This window comes from Schistocerca americana, chromosome X (assembly GCF_021461395.2).
Source record: "Schistocerca americana isolate TAMUIC-IGC-003095 chromosome X, iqSchAmer2.1, whole genome shotgun sequence".
Lineage (NCBI taxonomy): Eukaryota > Metazoa > Arthropoda > Insecta > Orthoptera > Acrididae > Schistocerca > Schistocerca americana.
In genome coordinates this window covers 183725264-183746685 of record NC_060130.1, presented here as the reverse complement: position 1 = coordinate 183746685, position 21422 = coordinate 183725264, and the positions used below count along the sequence as shown (strand labels likewise).

Genomic DNA, 21422 nt, shown 5'->3' with positions numbered 1-21422 from the left:
GCAATATTGAGAGTGGTAGTGATGTTCAGTCCCAATGGGGCACTGTTAAGTGGGGCGTTCCCCAAGGGTCAGTGCTGGGGCCACTGCTGTTTCTTATTTATATAAATGATATGCCTTCTAGTATTACAGGTGATTCAAAAATATTTCTGTTTGCTGATGACACCAACTTGGTAGTGGAGGATCTTGTGTGTAATATTGAAACATTATCAAATAATGTAGTTCATGAAATAAGTTCGTGGCTTGTGGAAAATAATTTTAAGCTAAATAACATTAAGACTCAGTTTTTACAGTTTCTAACTCACAATTCAACAAGAACTGATATTTTGATCAGACAGAATGGGCATATTATAAGCGAGACGGAACAGTTCAAGTTCCTAGGCGTTTGGATAGATAGTAAGCTGTTGTGGAAATCCCATGTTCAGGATCTTGTTCAGAAACTAAATGCTGCTTTATTTACCATTAGAACAGTATCTGAAATAAGTGACAGTTCAACTCGAAAAGTAGTCTACTTCGCATATTTTCATACGCTTATGTCATATGGTATTATTTTTTGGGGTAATTCTTATGATTCAAAAAGGGTATTTTTGGCTCAAAAACGGGCTGTTCGAGCTATGTGTGGTGTAAGTTCGAGAACCTCTTGTCGACCCCTATTCAATAGTCTGGGAATTCTGACATTGCCCTCACAGTACATATTTTCTTTAATGTCGTTTGTTATTAGCAATATTAGCTTATTCCCAAGAGTTAGCAGCTTTCACTCAGTTAATACTAGGCAGAAATCAAATCTGCATGTGGAATGCACTTCCTTGACTCTTGTGCAGAAAGGAGTGCAGTATTCTGCTGTATCAATTTTCAATAAGCTACCACAAGAACTCAAAAATCTTAACAGTAGCCCAAACACTTGTAAGTCTAAACTGAAGAGTTTCCTCATGGCTCACTCCTTCTATTCTGTCGAGGAGCTCCTGGAAGAGCTGAAAAATTAAGCAAATTCCAATGTTACATTGTTGATTTTCTTTATTTAAACTTACGAATTGTCGCCTGAATACGTTTCTTATATTTCATTTTATCTGTTTCTACTATCGTGTTATAATTTCATGTATTGACTCGTTCCATGACCATGGAGACTTCTCCGTAATTTGGTCCCACGGAACAATAAATAAATAAATAAATAAATCTCGATGACTTACGGGCTGACGGACGGGTCCCCTGGAAGGCTGCGGGAAGTCGACGAGTGGCGGTTGCGTGGGTGCCGGGTTCCTGAAGACGGGCGTGCTGGGCGACGGCCGAAACGACGGTCTGGCCACCACGTCGGCCGCCGGCCTGCCGACAAGTCACACCACGTCACGTGACTACAAGACAGGAAATCGCAACAAACACTGCTCTTGACACGTCTATATTTACGCGTATAATGTATGTGGAATGGTGGGAACTTCATGTGCCTGTCGCCTTCCCCAATCGCGAAAATAAAAGAGAAAAGAAGAAAAAAAAGAAACACTCTTTCTGAGCTTGCGTTTGAGCACAAATATTTTCGACACGGTCATTTTGAGATATAAACTGCTCAAAACAAAGTTTATAGCTCATTACTCTACCATATAGTGAGCAAGATGTATGAGACAGTCGAAATACCTTCAGACTTCAAGAAGAATGTAATAATTCCAATCCCTAAGAAAGCAGGTGCCGACAAATGTGAAAATTACCGAACTATCACTTTCATAAGCCACGGCTGCAAAATACTAACACGAATTCTTTACAGACGGATGGAAAAACTAGTAGAAGTCGACCTCGGGGAAGATCAGTTAGGGTTCCGTCGAAATGTTTGAACACGTGAGGCAATACTGACCCTACGACTTATCTTAGGAAACAGATTAAGGAAAGGCAAACCTACGTTTCTAGCATTTGTAGACTCAGAGAAAGCTTTTGACAATGTTGACTGGAATACTCTCTTTCAAATTCTGAAGGTGGCAGGGGTAAAATACAGGCAGCGAAAGGCTGTACAGAGACCGGATGGCAGTTATAAGAGTCGATCGGCATGAAAGAGAAGCAGTGGTTGGGAAGGGAGTGAGACAGGGTTGTAGCCTCTCCCCGATGTTATTCAATCTGTATATTGAGCAAGCAGTAAAGGAAACACAAGAAAAATTCGAAGTAGGAATTAAAATCCATGGAGAAGAAATAAAAAGTTTGAGGTTCGCCGATGACACTGTAATTCTGTCAGAGACGGCAACGGACCTGGAAAAGCAGCTGAACGGAATGGACAGTGTCTTAAAAGGAGGATATAAGATGAACATCAACAAAAGCAAAACGAAGATAATGAAATGTAGTCGAATTAAATCGGGTGATGCTGCGGGAATGAGATTACGAAATAAGGCGCTTAAAGTAGTAAATTAGTTTTGCTATTTGGGGAGCAAAATAACTGATGATGGTCGAAGTAGAGAGGATATAAAATGTAGACTGGCAATGGCAAGGAAAGCGTTTCTGAAGAATAGAAATTTATTTAGATCGAGTATCGATTTAAGTGTCAGGAAGTCGTTTCTGAAAGTATTTGTATGGAGTGTAGCCATGTATGGAAGTGAAACGTGGACGATAAATAGTTAAGACAAGAAGAGAATAGAAGCTTTCGAAATGTGGTGGTAAAGAAGAATGCTGAATATTAGATGGATAGATCACATAACTAATGAGGAGATACTGAATAGAATTGGAGAGAAGATAAATTTGTGGCACAACTTGATTAGAAGAAGGGATCGGTTGGAAAGGCATATTCTGAGGCATCGAGGGCTCACCAATTTAGTATTGGAGGGCAGCGTAGAGGGTACAAATCGTAGAGGGAGACCAAGAGATGAACACACTAAACAGATTCAGAAGGATGTAGGGTGTAGAAGGTACTGGGAGATGAAGAAGCTTGCAGAGGATAGAGTAGCATGGAGACCTGCATCAACCCAGTCTCTGGACTGAAGACCACAACAACAACTTTCTTATTTACAGTCAGAGACCTCATTCCTAATATTCTGCCGACTAGGGAAAATTACTACCTACAGATGTGCTGACTGTGTAGTGGAGGTAAAATTGTACCTGAAGTCCCAGTGTAACTCAGAAGAGCGTGCTATGAAATGGGTCGTCTGTGAGCATGGTCCAAAGTGTAATTTGTTGTTTAGATTGAGCGCAGTCTGTCCCTTAACGACAAGAAGTGTCGCCAGCACAGGGGCACGCCATACTGATGCACACAATGGTTACCCCTTTTAAAGTTTCAACTACTGCGTGGTTTACAACACGAGCTGACGAGTACTTGCTACAAATTATGACTCGTATACGACCTGAGGAGAGTGAAACACATTCGTGCGCAGCTATTTTGGAGGTTAGTATCCATTCAGTCAGTTAGAACTCTAGCTGTCCATTGTAAATAACAGTTCAAACATCTTGAGGCTTCAGCTCTTCTGTAGGTGTCTGCTTACAAACAGACTTATTTTTGGGAAGGTTCCGCGTTTAGAAAAAACCATTTTTCTTTTTCCTTCTATTTCTCTACCTAAAGAGAGCTATGAGATAACACCAACCCATAAATACCATAAAGTCCCCATCTCGCTCCACACACACACACACACACACACACACACACACACACACACACACACACGACCTTCCACATAGAATTAGTGAATGTTAGACATAACCATCTACATCTACATCCATACACCACAAGCCACATGACGGTGTGTGGCGGATGGTACCTTGAGTACCACTATCGGTTCTCCCTTCTACTCCAGTCTCGTATTGTTCGTGGAAAGAAAGATTGTCGATATGCCTCTGTGTGGGCTCTAATCTTTCTGATTTTATCCTCATGGTCTCTTCGCGAGATATACGTAGGAGGGAGAAATATACTGCTTGACTCCTCGGCGAAGCTATGGCCTCGAAACTTCAACAAAAGCTCGTACCGAGCTACTGAGCGCCTCTTTTGCAGAGTCTTCCACTGGAGTTTATCTATCATCTCCGTAACGCTTTCGCGATTACTAAATGATCCTATAACGAAGCGCGCTGCTCTCCGTTGGATCTTCTCTATCTCTTCCATCAACCCTATCTGGTACGGATCCCACATCGGTGAGCAGTATTCAAGCAGTGGGCGAACAAGTGTACTGTAACCTACTTCCTTTGTTTTCGGACTGCATTTCCTTAGAATTCTTCCAATGAATCTCAGTCTGGAATCTGCTTTACCGACGATTAATTTTATATGGTCATTCCATATTAGATCACTCCTAATGCCTACTCCCGGATAATTTATGGAATTAACTGCTTCCAGTTGCTGACCTGCTATATTGTAGCTAAATGATGAAGGCTCTTTCTTTCTATGTATTCGCAGCACATTACACTTGTCTACATTGAGATTCAATTGCCATTCCCTGCACCATGCGTCAATTCGTTGGAGATCCTCTTGCATTTCAGTACAATTTTCCATTGTTAACATAACATAACCATTCGCAAAATTTCGAAGTAAGTAACTGTTCTAAATTATGTTCTATATGGTTGCAGATGACACACTTTGAAAGAAAACAAATGCAACAAAAAAACATAAAATACAGGACAACCACAGCACGTGGTAACAAGGTATATACAAAACTCCGCCTGTTTTTCAAATTTACAAATGCTGTATTAAAATTTCAAATTTATATCTTACAAATAGTAAAGAGCAGTTTTCTTGATTTGTAGAAAGATAATAAAAACCCAATGATGATGCTGAAACGTCAGCGAAAAAGTCTGAGAAATTAAGCAAAAGATAAAAATTGTGTTTTGCCCAAGGCGGACCCTCTCCAAAAACAAATCTATAGTTCAAAAATCTCAGTTTTTTGGTACATGAAGAAAAGGGAACGAGAACACTGAGAATGGTATCTGTATTATAGTGTCGAGCTCTCTTCACTGATTTAGGATTTATGCGTCGCTGGGGCCAGTCAGACACAACCGCGCTTCTTGAGTACATAGTCCCACGGCCTCAGAATGTCGTGTTCTGGACCAGTATCACGACGCCTCTCATCACTATCGAGGTGCAACATGAGGGACACAGAGATACGACCTTTCACGACATTTTGACCCACCCTAAAATCTACAATTCAGGAAATGGCTTATCTTTCTAGCCAACAATGTCTGTCTCTCGTGAACAGCTTCCTATTGCACTCAAGAGTCAAACAGATGGGCCGCGCGGGATTAGCCGAACGGTCTCAGGCGCTGCAGTCATGGACTGTGCAGCTGGTAGTGGTGGAGGTTCGAGTCCTCCCTCGGGCATGGGTGTGTGTATGTGTTTGTCCTTATGTTAATTTAGATTAAGTAGTGTGTAAGCTTAGGGACTGATGACCTTAGCAGTTAAGTCCCATAAGATATCACACACATTTAAACATTTTTTTTTCAAACAGATGGAATGACCAGCGTCAAAATGTTGGGACTAACTCAAAGTTGCAGAAACCCTCCTGACTCACTGAGAAAGCTCACGAGGGCTGCTGTCTGAGAGTGGAATAGGCTGAAACGTTGTTATGTTCGTCCTCGGCCGCGACCACAATCCGCAATCCTCTCACCTTACGCTAGACAAATCACGCATCGTATTGTTCCCAGACTGACTCGGAAACGTTTATTGGCTGAGCCGGATTAGCCCACTGCACTGTTGCACTGTAACATCACTTGCTTACACAAGTGGGACAAACTTCCCTCTACTCCAAAGACAATACACTACTGGCCATTAAAATTGACGAAATGCAAATGATAAACGGGTATTCATTGGACAAACATATTATACTAGAACTAACATGTGATTGCATTTTCACGCAATTCGGCTGCATACATCCTGAGAAATCAGTACCCAGAATAACCACCTCTGGCCGTAATAACGGCCTTCATCCGCCTGGGCATTGAGTCAAACAGAGCTTAGATGGCGTGTACGGGTACAGCTGCCCATGCAACTTCAACACGATACCACAGTTCATCGAGAGTAGTGACTGGCGTATTGTGACGACCAGTTGCTAGGCCACCATTGACCAGGCGTTTTCAATTGGTGAGAGATCTGGAGAATGTGCTGGCCAGGGCATCAGTCGAACATTTTCTGTATCCAGAGAGGCCCGTACAGGACCTCCAACATGCGGTCCTGCATTATTCTGCTGAAATGTAGGGTTTCGCGGGGATCGAACGAAGGGTAGAGCCACGTGTCGTAACACATCTGAAATGTCACGTCCACTGTCCAAAGTGTCGTCAATGCGAACAAGAGGTGACCGAGACGTATAACCAATGGCACCCCATACCATCACGCCTGATGATACGCCAGTATGGCGATGACGAATACACGCTTCCAATCTGTCCCTCATTGAGCATGTTTGGGACTGGATGAAGCGTCGTCTCGCGCGGTCTGCACGTCCAGCACGAACGCTGGTCCAACTGAGGCGCCAGGTGGAAATGGCATGGCAAGCCGTTCCACAGGACTACATCCAGCATCTCTACGATCGTCTCCATGGGAGAATAGCAGCCTGCATTGCTGCGAAAGGTGGATATACACTGTACTAGTGCCGTCATTGTGCATGCTCTGTTGCCTGTGTCTATGTGCCTGTGGTTCTGTCAGTGTGATCATGTGATGTATCTGACCCCAGGAATGTGTCAATAAAGTTTCCCCTTCCTGCGACAATGAATTCACGGTGTTCTTATTTCAATTTCCAGGAGTGTATTTAGGAGGCAATCTGAGGAGCCGTCCTAGGTTGTTTGCAGATGATGCTGTCGTTTATCGCCTAGTAAAGTCATCAGAAGATCAAAAACAATTGCAAAACGATTTAGAAAAGAAATCTGAATGGTGCAAAAATTGGCAATTAACCCTAAATAATGTAAAGTGTGAGGTCATCCACATGAGTGCTAAAAGGAATCCGTTAAACTTCGGTTACACAATAAATCAATCAAACCTAAAGGCCGTAGACGCAGCTAAATACCTAGGAATTACAATTACGGAGAACTTTAATTGGAAGATGATGTTTGGTTTGTGGGGCACTCAACTACGCTGTCATCAGCGCTCGTATACAGTCCCAACCTGTACACAGTCCAATCTAGACACGTTCACAAATGATGATAAAATGATGAGGACAACACAAACACCCAATCCCCGGGCAGAGAAAATTCCCAACCCGGCCGGGAATTGAACCCGGGACCTCGTGATCCAACTTAAATTGGAAGGAACACATAGAAAATGTAGTGGGGACGGCTACCAAAGACTGCGTTTTATTGGCAAGACACTTAGAAAATGTAACAGTTCTACTAAAGAGACTGCCTACACTACGTTTGTCCGTCCTCTTTTAGAATACTGCGACGCGGTGTGGGATCATTAGCAGATAGGATTGACGGAGTACGTCGAGAAAGTTCAGAGAAAGGTGGCAAGTTTTGTATTATCGAACTATGGAGAGAATGTCACTGAAACGATACAGGATTTGGGGTGGACATCATTAAAACAAAGGCGGTTTTCGTTGCGAAGTGATCTTCTCACGAAATTTCAATTACCAACTTTCTCCTCCGACTGCGAAAATATTTTATTAACGCCGACCTACTAAGAGAGAAAGGATCATCATAATAAGATAAGGGAAATCAGAGCTCGCACGGAAAGATATAGGTGTTCGTTTTTTCCGCTCTCTGTACGAGGTTGGAATAATATAGCATTATTGTGAAGGTGGTTCTGAACCCTATGCCAGGCACTGAAGTGTGATCTACAGAGTATTCGTGTAGATGTAGATGTAGTCACTGTACTGGGTATCATCCTGTTCCATTATCTGGAGGTTTATTCATAATCTCACTACTTGAATTTTTCACTTCACGCAGAATGTGCCAAATCAATGATGTATCTAACACAGTAGTATCTTCACTCTCTGTTTCATTAATGTCAGGCACCGTAATATCAGCACGACATTGTATACATTTTTTCCTATTAATTTCGCACTACACTCTGTGATCAAAAGTATCCGGACACCTGATTTAATATTACTTACAATTTCGTGGCGCCCTCCATCGGTAATTCTGGGATTCAGTAAGGTGTTGGCCCAATATTTGCCTTGATGACAGCTTCCACTCTCTCACGCATACATTCAATCAGGCGCTGGAAGGTTTCTTGGGGGGTGGCAGCCCATTCTTCACGAAGTGCTGCACTGAGGAGAGGTATCGATGTCGGTCGGCGAGCCCTGACACGAAGTCGGCTTTCCAAAACATCCCAAAGGTATTCTATAGGATTCAGGTCAGGACACTGTACAGACCAGTCCATTACAGGGATGTTATTGTCGTGTAACCACTCCGCAACAGGTCGTCCATTATGAACAGGTGCTCGATGGTGCAATCGCCATCCCCGAATTGCTCTTCAACAGTGGGAAGCGAGAAGGTGCTTAAAACATCAATGTAGGCCTGTGCTGTGATAATGTCACGCAAAACAACAAGGGGTGCAAGCTCCCTCTACGTAAAACACGACCACGCCATGACACCACCACCTCCAAATTTTACTGTTGGCACAACACACCCTGGTAGATGACGTTCACCGGACATTCACCATAACCACACACCGCCATCGGTTCGCCACATTGTGTTCCGTGATTCGTCACTCCAAACGACGTTTTTCCACTGTTCACTCGTCCAATGTTTACGCTCCTTACACCAAGCGAGGCGTCATTGGCATTTACCGGCGTGATGTGTGGCTTATGAGCAGGCGCTCGACCATGAAATTCAAGTTTTCTCACCTCCCACCTAACTGTCATAGTACTTGCAGTGGATCCTGATGCAGTTTGGAATTCCTGTGAGATGGTCTGGACTGATGTCTGCCGGTTACACCCTACGATTCCTTCAACTGTCGGCGGTCTCTGTCAGTCAACAGACGAGGTCGGCCTGCACGCTTTTGTGCTGTACGTGTCCCTTCACGTTTCCATTTCACTGGGTCAAACAGATTGGATGGCGTGTACAGGTACAGCTGCCCATTCAGCTTCAACACGATACCACAGTTCATCAAGAGTAGTGACTGGCGAATTGTGACGAGCCCGTTGCTCGGCCACCATTGACCAGACGTTTTCAATTGGTGAGAGATCTGGAGAATGTGCTGGCCAGGGCAGCAGTGGAACATCTTCTGTATCCAGAAAGGCCCGTACAGGACCTGCAACATGCGGTCTTGCATTATCCTGCTGAAATGTAGGGTTTCGCAGGGATCGAATGAAGGGTAGAGCCACGGGTCGTAACACATCTGAAATGTAACGAATACTGTTCAAAGTGCCGTCAATGCGAACAAGACGTGAGCGAGACGTGTAACCAATGGCACCCCATACCATCACGCCAGCTGATACGCCAGAATGGGGATGACGAATACACCCTTCCAAAGTTGCGTTCACCGCGATGTCGTCAAACACGGATGCGACCATCATGATGCTGTAAACAGAACCTGGATTCATCCGAAAAAATGACGTTTTGCCATTCGTGCACCCAGGTTCGTCGTTGAGTACACCATCGCAAGCGCTCCTGTCTGTGACGCAGCGTCAAGGGTAACCGCAGCCATGGTCTGCGAGCCGATAGTCCATGCTGCTGCAAACGTCGTCGAACTGTTCGTGCAGATGGTTGTTGTCTTGCAAACGTCCCCATCTGTTCACTCAGGGATCGAGACGTGGGTGCACGATCCGTTACAGCCATGAGGATAAGATGCCTGTCATCTTGACTGCTAGTGATACGAGGCCGTTGGGATCCAGCACCGCGTTCCGTATTACCCTCCTGAACCCACCGATTCCATATTCTGCTAACAGTTACTGGATGTCGACCAACGCGAGCAGCAATGTCGCGATACGATAAACCGCAATCGCGATAGGCTACAATCCGACCTTTATCAAAGTCGGAAACGTGATGGTACGCATTTCTCCTCCACGAGGCATCAGAACAACGTTTCACCAGGCAACGCCGGTCAACTGCCGTTTGTGTATGAGAAATCGGTTGGAAACTTTCCTCATGTCAGCATATTGTAGGTGTCGCCACCTTGTGTGAATGCTATGAAAAGCTAATTATTTGCATATCACAGCGTCTTCTTCCTGGTGGTTAAATTTCGCGTCTGTAGCACGTCATATTCGTGGTGTAGCAATTTTAATGGCCAGTAGTGTATTTGAGGAGTCATCTGCACGACTCTTCATTGTATACACTGCTGTTAGTAGCACACGGTGACAGTATGGATTGGAAAGCACGTGCAGCTCGGAGCCGGAAAAAGTGGTGCACGTGCCGTTCACCGCGAGAATAGTACAAAGTAAACGGCAGCCGGTGTTTACCTGAAGGCGGGCCGGGGAGGTTCTGGAGCGGCCACGGGCCGGAAGGCCGGGCGGCGCGTCGCCGGCGGCTCGTCGGCGTCACCCAGCGCGAGCGTGGGCGGCGGCGGCGGGGGCGGCGAGGGCTGCGACGCGACGGGCGTGGCCGGCCGGCCGGGCCGGAACGCTTCCACGTCGTAGTCGTCCTCCTCCGGGAACTCCGCCACCGGCGGGGGGCTGGGCGGCGTCGCGCTCACCTGGGCACCACACACACGCTCTATGCACGTCTCTTCGTAACTACATCGAAATAAGTGTCCGAGGAATAGAAAAGCAACTGAAATCACTCAACAGAGGGAAGTCCACTGGACCTGACGGGATACAAATTGGATTCTACACAGAGTACGCGAAAGAACTTGCCCCCCTTCTAACAGCCGTGTACCGCAAGTTTCTAGAGGAACGGAAGGTTCCAAATGATTGGAAAAGAACACAGGTAGTCCCAGTCGTCGAGCAGACGCGCAAAACTATACAGGGTGTTACAAAAAGGTACGGCCAAACTTTCAGGAAACATTTCTCACACACAAATAAAGAAAAGATGTTACGTGGACATGTGTCCGGAAACGCTTAATTTCCATGTTAGAGCTCATTTTAGTTTCGTCAGTATGTATTGTACTTCCTCGATTCACCGCCATGATTCCATACGGGATACTCTACCTGTGCTGCTAGAACATGTGCCTTTATAAGTACGACACAACTTGTGGTTCATGCACGATGGAGCTCCTGCACATTTCAGTCGAAGTGTTCGTACGCTTCTCAACAACAGATTCGGTGACCGATGGATTGGTAGAGGCGGACCAATTCCATGGCCTCCACGCTCTCCTGACCTCAACCCCCTTGATTTTCATTTATGGGGGCATTTGAAAGCTCTTGTCTACGTAACCCCGGTACCAAATGTAGAGACTCTTCGTGCTCGTATTGTGGACGGCTGTGATACAATACGCCATTCTCCAGGGCTGCATCAGCGCATCAGCGATTTCATGCGACGGAGGGTGGATGCATGTATCCTCGCTAACGGAGGACATTTTGAACAATTCCTATAACAAAGTGTTTGAAGTCACGCTGGTACGTTCTGTTGCTGTGTGTTTCCAATCCATGATTAATGTGATTTGAAGAGAAGTAATAAAATGAGCTCTAACATGGAAAGTAAGCGATTCCGGACGCATGTCCACATAACATATTTTCTTTCTTTGTGTGTGAGGAATGTTTCCTGAAAGTTTGGCCGTACCTTTTTGAAACACTCTGTAGACCTATATCTCTGGCATAGACCTGTTGTAGAATTTTAGAACATGTTTTCTGCTCGCGTATCATGTCATTTCTGGAAACCCAGAATCTACTCTCTAGGAATCAACATGGATTCCGGATCGTGTGAGACCGAACTCGCTTTATTTGTTCATGAGACCCGTAAAATATTACATACAGGCTCCCAGGTAGATGCCATTTTACCCGACTTCCGGAAGGCGTTCGATACATTTCCGCACTGTCGCCTGATAGACAAAGTAAGAGCCTACGGAATATCAGACCAGCTGTGTGGCTGGATTGAAGAGTTTTTAGCAAACAGAACACAGCATGTTGTTGTCAATGGAGAGACGTGTACAGACGTTAAAATAACCTCTGGCGTGCCACAAGGGAGTGTTATGGGACCATTGCTTTTCACAATATGTATAAATGACCTAGTAGATAGTGTCGGAAGTTCCACGCGGCTTTTCGCGGATGATGCTGTAGTATACAGAGAAGTTGCAGCATTAGAAAATTGCAGCGAAATGCAGGAAGAACTGCAGCGGATAGGCACTTGGTGCAGGGAGCGGCAACTGACCCTTAATATAGACAAATGTAATGTATTGCGAATACATAGAAAGAAGGATCCTTTATTGTATGATTATATGATACACTGGTAGCAGTTACTTCTGTAAAATATCTAGGAGTATGCGTACGGAACGATTTGAAGTGGAATGATCGTATAAAATTAATTGTTTGTAAGGCGGATGCCAAGTTGAGATTCATTGGGAGAGTCCTTAGAAAATGTAGTCCATCAACAAAGGAGGTGGCTTACAAAACACTCGTTCCACCTATACTTGAGTATTCCTCATCAGTGTGGGATACGTACCAGGTCGGGTTGACAGAGGAGATAGAGAAGATCCAAAGAAGAGCGGCGCGTGTCGTCACAGGGTTATTTGGTAAGCATGATTGCGTTACGGAGATGTTTAGCAAACTCAAGTGGCAGACTCTGCAAGAGAGGCGCTCTGCATCGCGGTGTAGCTTGCTGTCCAGGTTTCGAGAGGGTGCGTTTCTGGATGAGGTATCGAATATATTGCTTCCCCCTACTTATACCTCCCGAGGAGATCACGAATGTAAAATTAGAGAGATTGGAGCGCGCACGGAGCCTTTCCGGCAGTCGTTCTTTCCGCGAACCATACGCGGCTGGAACAGGAAAGGGAGGTAATGACAGTGGCACGTAAAGCGCCCTCCGCCACGCACCGTTGGGTGGCTTGCGGAGTATAAATGTAGATGTAGATGTACTGCAACTATTACGGCGTAAATTCAAGCGCCGGCACGCCAGTCGGGAGAAGAGATGGCCGTGAGAACACGTCAGCCAGTCGCACGCTGACCTGCCCCTCTACAGGACGACAACGCGTCAACAGCGGCTCCTGTGTGAAGAAGACTTAAGTGCCGCGTTCGCCTGGCGACGCCCCAGTTGAATAGTAGCTTCAAGACTAGCGATTTGGATAGAAGCGTCAACGCTCGTTACTACGCTTGTACACTCTATGCGACATAGATTTGGGAGTTGTTATACTGAAGATATTGCTTATTTTGCATGTCGCCCTTTGCTTGCGAGATATCTGTGTAATTGTCAAAGTTAAGTATTGTCATTTACAGGAGCAACAGTGTCCCTAATTTGCTGGGAAGTGGCGGTGCGGTCCCCTACGGCACTGCGTAGGATGCTACGGTCTTGGCGTGCATCCGTGCGTCGCTGCGGTCCGGTCCCAGGTCGACGGGCACGTGCACCTTCCGCCGACCACTGGCGACAACATCGATGTACTGTGGAGACCTCACGCCCCACGTGTTGAGCAATTCGGCGGTACGTCCACCCGGCCTCCCGCATGCCCACTATACGCCCTCGCTCAAAGTCCGTCAACTGCACATACGGTTCACGTCCACGCTGTCGCGGCATGCTATCAGTGTTAAAGACTGCGATGGAGCTCCGTATGCCACGGCAAACTGGCTGACACTGACGGCGGCGGTGCACAAATGCTGCGCAGCTAGCGCCATTCGACGGCCAACACCGCGGTTCCTGGTGTGTCCGCTGTGCCGTGCGTGTGATCATTGCTTGTACAGCCCTCTCGCAGTGTCCGGAGCAAGTATGGTGGGTCTGACACACCGGTGTCAATGTGTTCTTTTTTCCATTTCCAGGAGTGTAGCAACCTACATCCACCACTAGAATATTCGGAGACGACTGCACGAAAACTACGAGACATACAGAGAAAAAACACGTATCGGTGGATACGGCATCTCTCCGAGTTTAGATTCGTAATAAGTAACGTACCTTAGTTGCAAAGGACGTCATTACGGGGCGAGCGTGTCAGAATGTGTAGACAAATCGTCCGCTCGGTACTGTCGCATCGAATTAGTTGGCGCCTGTAGGTACGCAACCTGGCGAACAGATTCTCAAAGCGGGCCGATGTAACCGGGCCGACGAATTGCGCGAACGTGTACCTCCGCCCGCTGTGGAAATGGTGGCCCTATTGAGCACCTTCAATGCGAGTTAAAAACCCTGTCCACCGATACGTGTCTATTTTCTGTACTTCTTTCAGGATTTGCGTAGCCCCCTTCTGAGTCCCTGGAGGTACTTACGGATAACCCCGTATTCCGAGCTCCGTTTCCCTCTACAATTTATACACTTGAAACTTTCGTTACTAACTTGACAATGCCGCGATGCCTTACGGTTTGTCACGTCGACCAGTCTCATCTTTTAGTCAGGTAGTCGCATAAAGTCCTTTTTTCTTCAGTTACAGTCAGTATCTGCTCGTTAGTTATTCAGTCTACTCATCCGATCTTCAGAATTCATCTGAAGCACCACAGTTCAAATGTTTCTATTCTCTCCTTGTCTGAACTGTTTATTATCCACATTTCACTTCTGTAAAAGGCTACATTCGAGACAAATACGTTCACGGAAGACTTCCTAACATTTGCATTTATATACGTGTCGTGTCCGCACTTTCTGACATGTACGAAAGAACAGAACTCATTTTGATCCTACAGCCACAATGAATGGAGATACAAAGGAATTAAAAACATTAGCTGCCAGTGGGCATCGATTCATTTCAATCAGGCAAGTTGAATATTTGTTCCGGATCGCGATTCGAGTCCGGTTCTGCTGCTTACTAGGCAGATGCGCTGAACACTACGCAATCCGGACGCAGTGGTCGCCACAACCACACGGACTATTTAGCACGCCTCCCTTCACACCCAAATTCTCTACTGATGTACCACACACTACTGATGTAGTGCCCCTGCTCATTAGCCTTATTACCCACGGCATCTCGCCGATTCCCGTAAGAGTTGGAGTTTTTTGCGCGTCTCCACTGAAAGTATCGACAGACCCCAATTTGATCCTGCTGCCACTATGAATCGAGACGCAAAGGAATTAAAGACATTGGCTGCCAGTGGGCATCTATATATTTCAATGGGGCAAATTGAAAATTTGTGTCGGACCAGGATTCAAACCCAGGTCTCCTGCTTACTAAGCAGATGCACTTACCACTACGTCATCTCGACACATTGATTTACATTTGTATTTGATATTAACAAATTCCAGATTTTAATAATGTTTTTTTACTGTTGCGTGACTCCATTTTGCCGGCCGGTGTGGCCGAGTGGTTCTAGGCGCTTCAGTCTGGAACCGCTCGACCGCTACGGTCGCAGGTTCGAATCCTGCCTCGGGCCTGGATGTGTGTGATGTCCTTAGGTTAGTTAGGTTTAAGTAGTTCTAAGTTCTAGGGGACTGATGACCGAAGATGATAAGTCCCATAGTGCTCAAAGCCATATAAACCATTTTTTATGGAGCAAAATTACACTACTGGCCATTAAAATTGCTACACCACGAAGATGACGTGCTACAGACGCGAAATTTAACTGACAGGAAGAAAACGCTGTGATATGCAAATGATTAGCTTTTCAGAGCATTCACGTAAGGTTGGCGCCGGTGGCGACACCTACAACGTGCTGACATGAGGAAAGTTTCCAACCGATTTCTCATACACCAACAGCAGTTCACCGGCGTTGCCTGGTGAAACGTTGTTGTGATGCCTCGTGTAAGGAGGAGAAATGCGTACTATCACGTTTCCGACTTTGATAAAGGTCGGATTGTAACCTATCGCAATTGCGGTTTATCGTATCGCGACATTGCTGCACGCGTTGGTCGAGATCCAATGACTGTTAGCAGAATATGGAATCGGTGGGTATAGGAGGGTAATACGGAACGCCGTGCTGGATCCCAACGGCCTCGTATCAGTAGCAGTCGAGATGATAGGCATCTTATCCGTACGGCTGTAACGGATCGTGCAGCCACGTCTCGATCCCTGAGTCAACAGATGGGGACGTTTGCAAGACAACAACCATCTGCACGAACGGTTCGACGACGTTTGCAGCAGCATGGACTATCAGCTCGGAGACCATGGCTGCGGTTACCCTTGACGCTGCGTCACAGACAGGAGCGCCTGCGATGGTGTACCCAACGACGAACCTGGGTGCACGAATGGCAAAACGTCATTTTTTCGGATGAATCCAGGTTCTGTTTACAGCATCATGATGGTCGCATCCGTGTTTGGCGACATCGCGATGAACGCACACTGGAAGCGTGTATTCATCGCCATACTGGCGTATCACGTGGCGTGGTTGTATGGGGTGCCATTGGTTACACGTCTCGGTCATCTCTTGTTCGCACTGACGGCACTTTGAACAGTGGACCTTACATTTCAGATGTGTTACGACCCGTGGCTCTACCCTTCATTCGATCCCTGCGAAATCTTACATTTCAGCAGGATAATGCACGACCGCATGTTGCAGGTCCTGTACGGGCCTTTCTGGATACTGAAAATGTTCGACTTCTGCCCTGGCCAGCACATTCTTCAGATCTCTCACCAATTGAAAACGTCTGGTCAATGGTGGCCGAGCAACTGACTCGTCACAATACGCCAGTCACTACTCTTGATGAACTGTGGTATCGTGTTGAAGCTGCATGGACAGCTGTACCTGTACACGCCATCCAACCTCCGTTTGACTCAATGCCCAGGCGTATCAAGGCCGTTATTACGGCCGGAGGTGGTTGTTCTGGGTACTGGTTTCTCAGGATCTATGCATCCAAATTGCGTGAAAATGTGATCACATGTCAGTTCTAGTATAATATATTTGTCTAATGAATACCTGTTGATCACCTGCATTTCTTCTTGGTGTAGCAATTTTAATGGCCAGTAGTGTAATTGCAAAATAAGTTACTAATCTACGAGGCATATTCGGAATGTAAGATCCGATTAGGTGCGAAATGGAAACCACTGTGAAAATCCGATGGAACTGCACAGATGTGTTGAGCAGTGTTTTTAGTTTGCCTGTCGATCGCATCAGTAGCCGGCCGGTGTGGCCAAGCGGTTAAAGGCGCTACAGTCTGGAACCGCGTGACCGCTACGGTCGCAGGTTCGAATCCTGCCTCGGGCATGGATGTGTGTGATGTCCTTAGGTTAGTTAGGTTTAAGTAGTTCTAAGTTCTAGGGGACTGATGACCTTAGAAGTTAAGTCCCATAGTGCTCAGTGCCATTTGAACCATTTTTTTGATCGCTTCCGTAGCTCTTTTCCGTCCAGAGCGCAAACTGATCACGTAGAAATGTCTAAAACAAAAGTGTCTCCACCCAGGTATGTGGATCTCATAAGGTATTTCGCCTGAAGGTATGCAGCCCACATAACATAAATGTCATGCATTTCTTTCTTCAAAGCAATTTTCAGCCGCTTTCTGCAGGGGCAATGAAGGCGCTCCTGCAGCGTTTTCGATGGGAAGTGTTGAATCACCCACAATACAGACTCAATCTGTAGCCTCCGTTGTTCATCTCTGCTCACATGAACCGCTGGCTACGAAGACAACATTTTCTACATCTACATCTACATGACTACTCTGCAATTCACATTTAAGTGCTTGGCAGAGGGTTCATCGAACCACAATCATACTATCTCTCTACCATTCCACTCCCGAACAGCGCGCGGGAAAAACGAACACCTAAACCTTTCTGTTCGAGCTCTGATTTCTCTTATTTTATTTTGATGATCATTCCTACCTATGTAGGTTGGGCTCAACAAAATGTTTTCGCATTCGGAAGAGAAAGTTGGTGACTGAAATTTCGTAAATAGATCTCGCCGCGAGTATTTACAGAGGTAGCTGGAAGGTGTGGCTAACTGTTGCGAATAAAAGATTTCTGATTTTCACTGTGGTTTCCATTTCGCGGCAGATCGGACCTTGCTTTCCGAACAGCCCTCGTAAGTTCATCAGACAAGATATTAGTCACCCTCATCATCCAACACACTCGTCGTCTTCGAGCGCTGTAGAGTCCGCAGTTATGGTAGCATGCGGTCGTCTGCTGTGTATGTACAGGGTGTTTCAAAAATGACCTGTATATTTGAAACGGCAATAAAAACTAAACGAGCAGCGATAGAAATACACCGTTTGTTGCAATATGCTTCGGACAACAGTACATTTTCAGGCAGACAAACTTTCGAAATTACAGTAGTTACAATTTTCAACAACAGATAGCGCTGCGGTCTGGGAAACTCTATAGTACGATATTTTCCACATATCCACCATGCGTAGCAATAATATGGCGTAGTCTTTCAATGAAATTACCCGAAACCTTTGACAACGTGTCTGGCGGAATGGCTTCACATGCAGATGAGATGTTCTGCTTCAGCTGTTCAATTGTTTCTGGATTCTGGCGGTACACCTGGTCTTTCAAGTGTCCCCACAGAAAGAAGTCACAGGGGTTCATGTCTGGCGAATAGGGAGGCCAATCCACGCCGCCTCCTGTATGTTTCGGATAGCCCAAAGCAATCACACGATCATCGAAATATTCATTCAGGAAATTAAAGACGTCGGCCGTGCGATGTGGCCAGGCACCATCTTACATAAACCACGAGGTGTTCGCAGTGTCGTCTAAGGCAGTTTGTACCGCCACAAATTCACGAAGAATGTCCAGATAGCGTGATGCAGTAATCGTTTCGGATCTGAAAAATGGGCCAATGATTCCTTTGGAAGAAATGGCGGCCCAGACCAGTACTTTTTGAGGATGCAGGGACGATGGGACTGCAACATGAGGCTTTTCGGTTCCCCATATGCGCCAGTTCTGTTTATTGACGAAGCCGTCCAGGTAAAAATAAGCTTCGTCAGTAAACCAAATGCTGCCCACATGCATATCGCCGTCATCAATCCTGTGCACTATATCGTTAGCGAATGTCTCTCGTGCAGCGATGGTAGCGGCGCTGAGGGGTTGCCGCGTTTGAATTTTGTATGGATAGAGGTGTAAACTCTGGCGCATGAGACGATACGTGGACCGCAGCTGCAACACGGCGAACGGAAAACCGAGGCCGCTGTTGGATCACCTGCTGCACTAGCTGTGCGTTGCCCTCTGTGGTTGCCGTACGCGGTCGCCCTACCTTTCCAGCACGTTCATCCGTCACGTTCCCAGTCCGTTGAAATTTTTCAAACAGATCCTTTATTGTATCGCTTTTCGGTCCTTTGGTTACATTAAACCTCCGTTGAAAACTTCGTCTTGTTGCAACAACACTGTGTTCTAGGCGGTGGAATTCCAACACCAGAAAAGTCCTCTGTTCTAAGGAATAAACCATGTTGTCTACAGCACACTTGCGCGTTGTGAACAGCACACGCTTACAGCAGAAAGACGACGTACAGAATGGCGCACCCACAGACTGCGTTGTCTTCTATATCTTTCACATCACTTGCAGCGCCATCTGTTGTTGAAAATTGTAACTACTGTAATTTCGAAAGTTTGTCCGCCTGAAAATGTACTATTGTCCCAAGCATATTGCAACAAACGGTGTATTTCTATCGCTGCTCCTTTAGTTTTTATTGCCGTTTCAAATATACCGGTCATTTTTGAAACACCCTGTACCTATCCGTTGTATGGATTCAGCTCGGTAAAATGGGTCACTATGGAGACAAACAGAATGGAGCTACGATGTTTGGAGTGTCCCTCATCAGACCGTGATTTAAGTTGTCCGATTTGTTGATGTATATGCACAGAAGCCGCTCCGTACTCAGCTATGACCGTCTCGAACCGCGCCCTGACGTCACCGCAACCCGGGCTGGTGGTAGCTACTGCCTATCAACGGCAGGTATGGCACTGTTAGTCGAGCGGTACGGCAGAGTGTGTAGGCCAATTTACATTATCACCAGCTTTTCAATTCGTTCTTATTGCAGAAATGTGTGGGGAAATTAACCGTGGTTTGCAAATTAAGGACATCATATCAATAAAAGGGGATTAAGAAAAACTTCTCAAGGGTCACTCCAAAAGAAATGCACACTATTTTTTAAAAAAAAACCATCTTTTATTCTACATGTTTGGAAGTTTTACGGCGTGTAGATACATCCTTTAGGAGCAATATTTTCATTTCTCCACATAATTTCCATCCCTCTCAACTGCCTTACGCCATTTTGGAACCAGCGCCTGTATACCAGCACGGTAAAATTCTGGACCAACCTGCTGGAACCACTGTTTGGCAGCGTGCACAAGGGAGTCATCATCTTCAAACCTTGTTCCACGAAGAGAGTCTTTCAGTTTCCCAAAGAGATGATAGTCACATGGAACCAGATCAGGACCGTAAGGCGGGTGTTTCAGTGTTGTCCATCTGAGTTTTGTGATCGCTTCCATGTTTTTTTTGACTAACGTGTGGCGGTGCATCGTCGTGCAACAGCAAAACATCCTGCTTTTGCCGATGTGGTCGAACACGACTCAGTCGAGCTTGAAGTTTCTTCAGTGTCGTCACATATGCATCAGAATTTATGGTGGTTCCACTTGGTATGATGTCCACACGAAAGTGTCCTTCGGAATCGAAAACACCGTAGCTACAACTTTTCCAGCAGAAGGTGTGGTTTTGAATTTTTTTTTTCTTGGGTGAATTTGCATGATGCCACTCCATGGATTGCCTCTTCGACTCTGGTGAAAAATGATGGAGCCATGTTTCATCACCTGTCACAATTCTTGCAAGAAATTCATCTCCACCATTCTCGTACTGTTCCAAAATTCGCTGCATGCCGTTTTTCTTGTTTCTTTGTAAGCCACTCTGAACATCCTGGGAACCCACCTGGCACAAACCTTTTTTAATGCCAACACTTCCAGTAGCCTGCAAACACTTCCTTCCCCTAAACCAACGTAGTGTGACAATTCGTTCACTGAGATGAGTCTGTCAGCAGTCACCAATTCGTTAACTCTCTGCACATTGTCTGGAGTGTGTGCAGTACGAGGCCTGCCGCTGCGAGGACAATCCTCAATATTGCTGTGCCCGCTTTCATCACGTAACCTGCTTGCCCACCGACTAACTGTACTGCAGTCGACAGCAGCATCTCCATACACCTTTTTCAACCTCTTGTGGATGTTTCCCACTGTCTCGTTTTCACAGCACAGGAATCCTATGACAGCACGTTGCTTCTGACGAAAGTCAAATGTAGCAGCCATTTTGAAGACATGCTGTGACGGCACCACTCACGGGAACAGGTTGAACTAAGTTTGAAAACAAGCGGCAAGGAAGTATCTACACACTGTAAAACTTTTACACATGCAGAAAGAAAACTATATTTTTACAAAAATAGTATGCACTTATTTTGGAGTGACCATCGTAATTTGTGGTGAATATAAAACGACAAAATCTACAACGAACTTATAAGTTCAGTTCGAACGGTATTTAAGCCTGTAGTGGATGCTGCTGAGTGAAATGTTGATTTTGTGTTGTGTTAGATGTGCAGTCAAATTTATGCTAATTTTAAAGGGACAAGTGGCACTGGCATATTTGCTGCCGTCCATGAGTGCCTAATAAACTAGCGTCTTGTGTATTTACGAGAAGACTTTTCTT

At 45.8% G+C, this 21422-nt stretch overlaps 1 protein-coding gene across 1 annotated transcript in view; it reads right to left on the bottom strand.

Moving 5' to 3' along the window:
• The window catches only part of LOC124555358 (extensin), a 220100-nt gene that overhangs the window by 23726 nt on the left and 174952 nt on the right, over positions 1-21422 (bottom strand). Inside the window, exons 3-4 of the mRNA XM_047129241.1 lie at positions 10269-10501; positions 1185-1317 (exon numbers count right to left, since the gene is read on the bottom strand). Coding sequence (XP_046985197.1) covers positions 1185-1317; positions 10269-10501 — 366 coding nt within the window. The remainder of the gene's footprint in view (positions 1-1184; positions 1318-10268; positions 10502-21422) is intronic.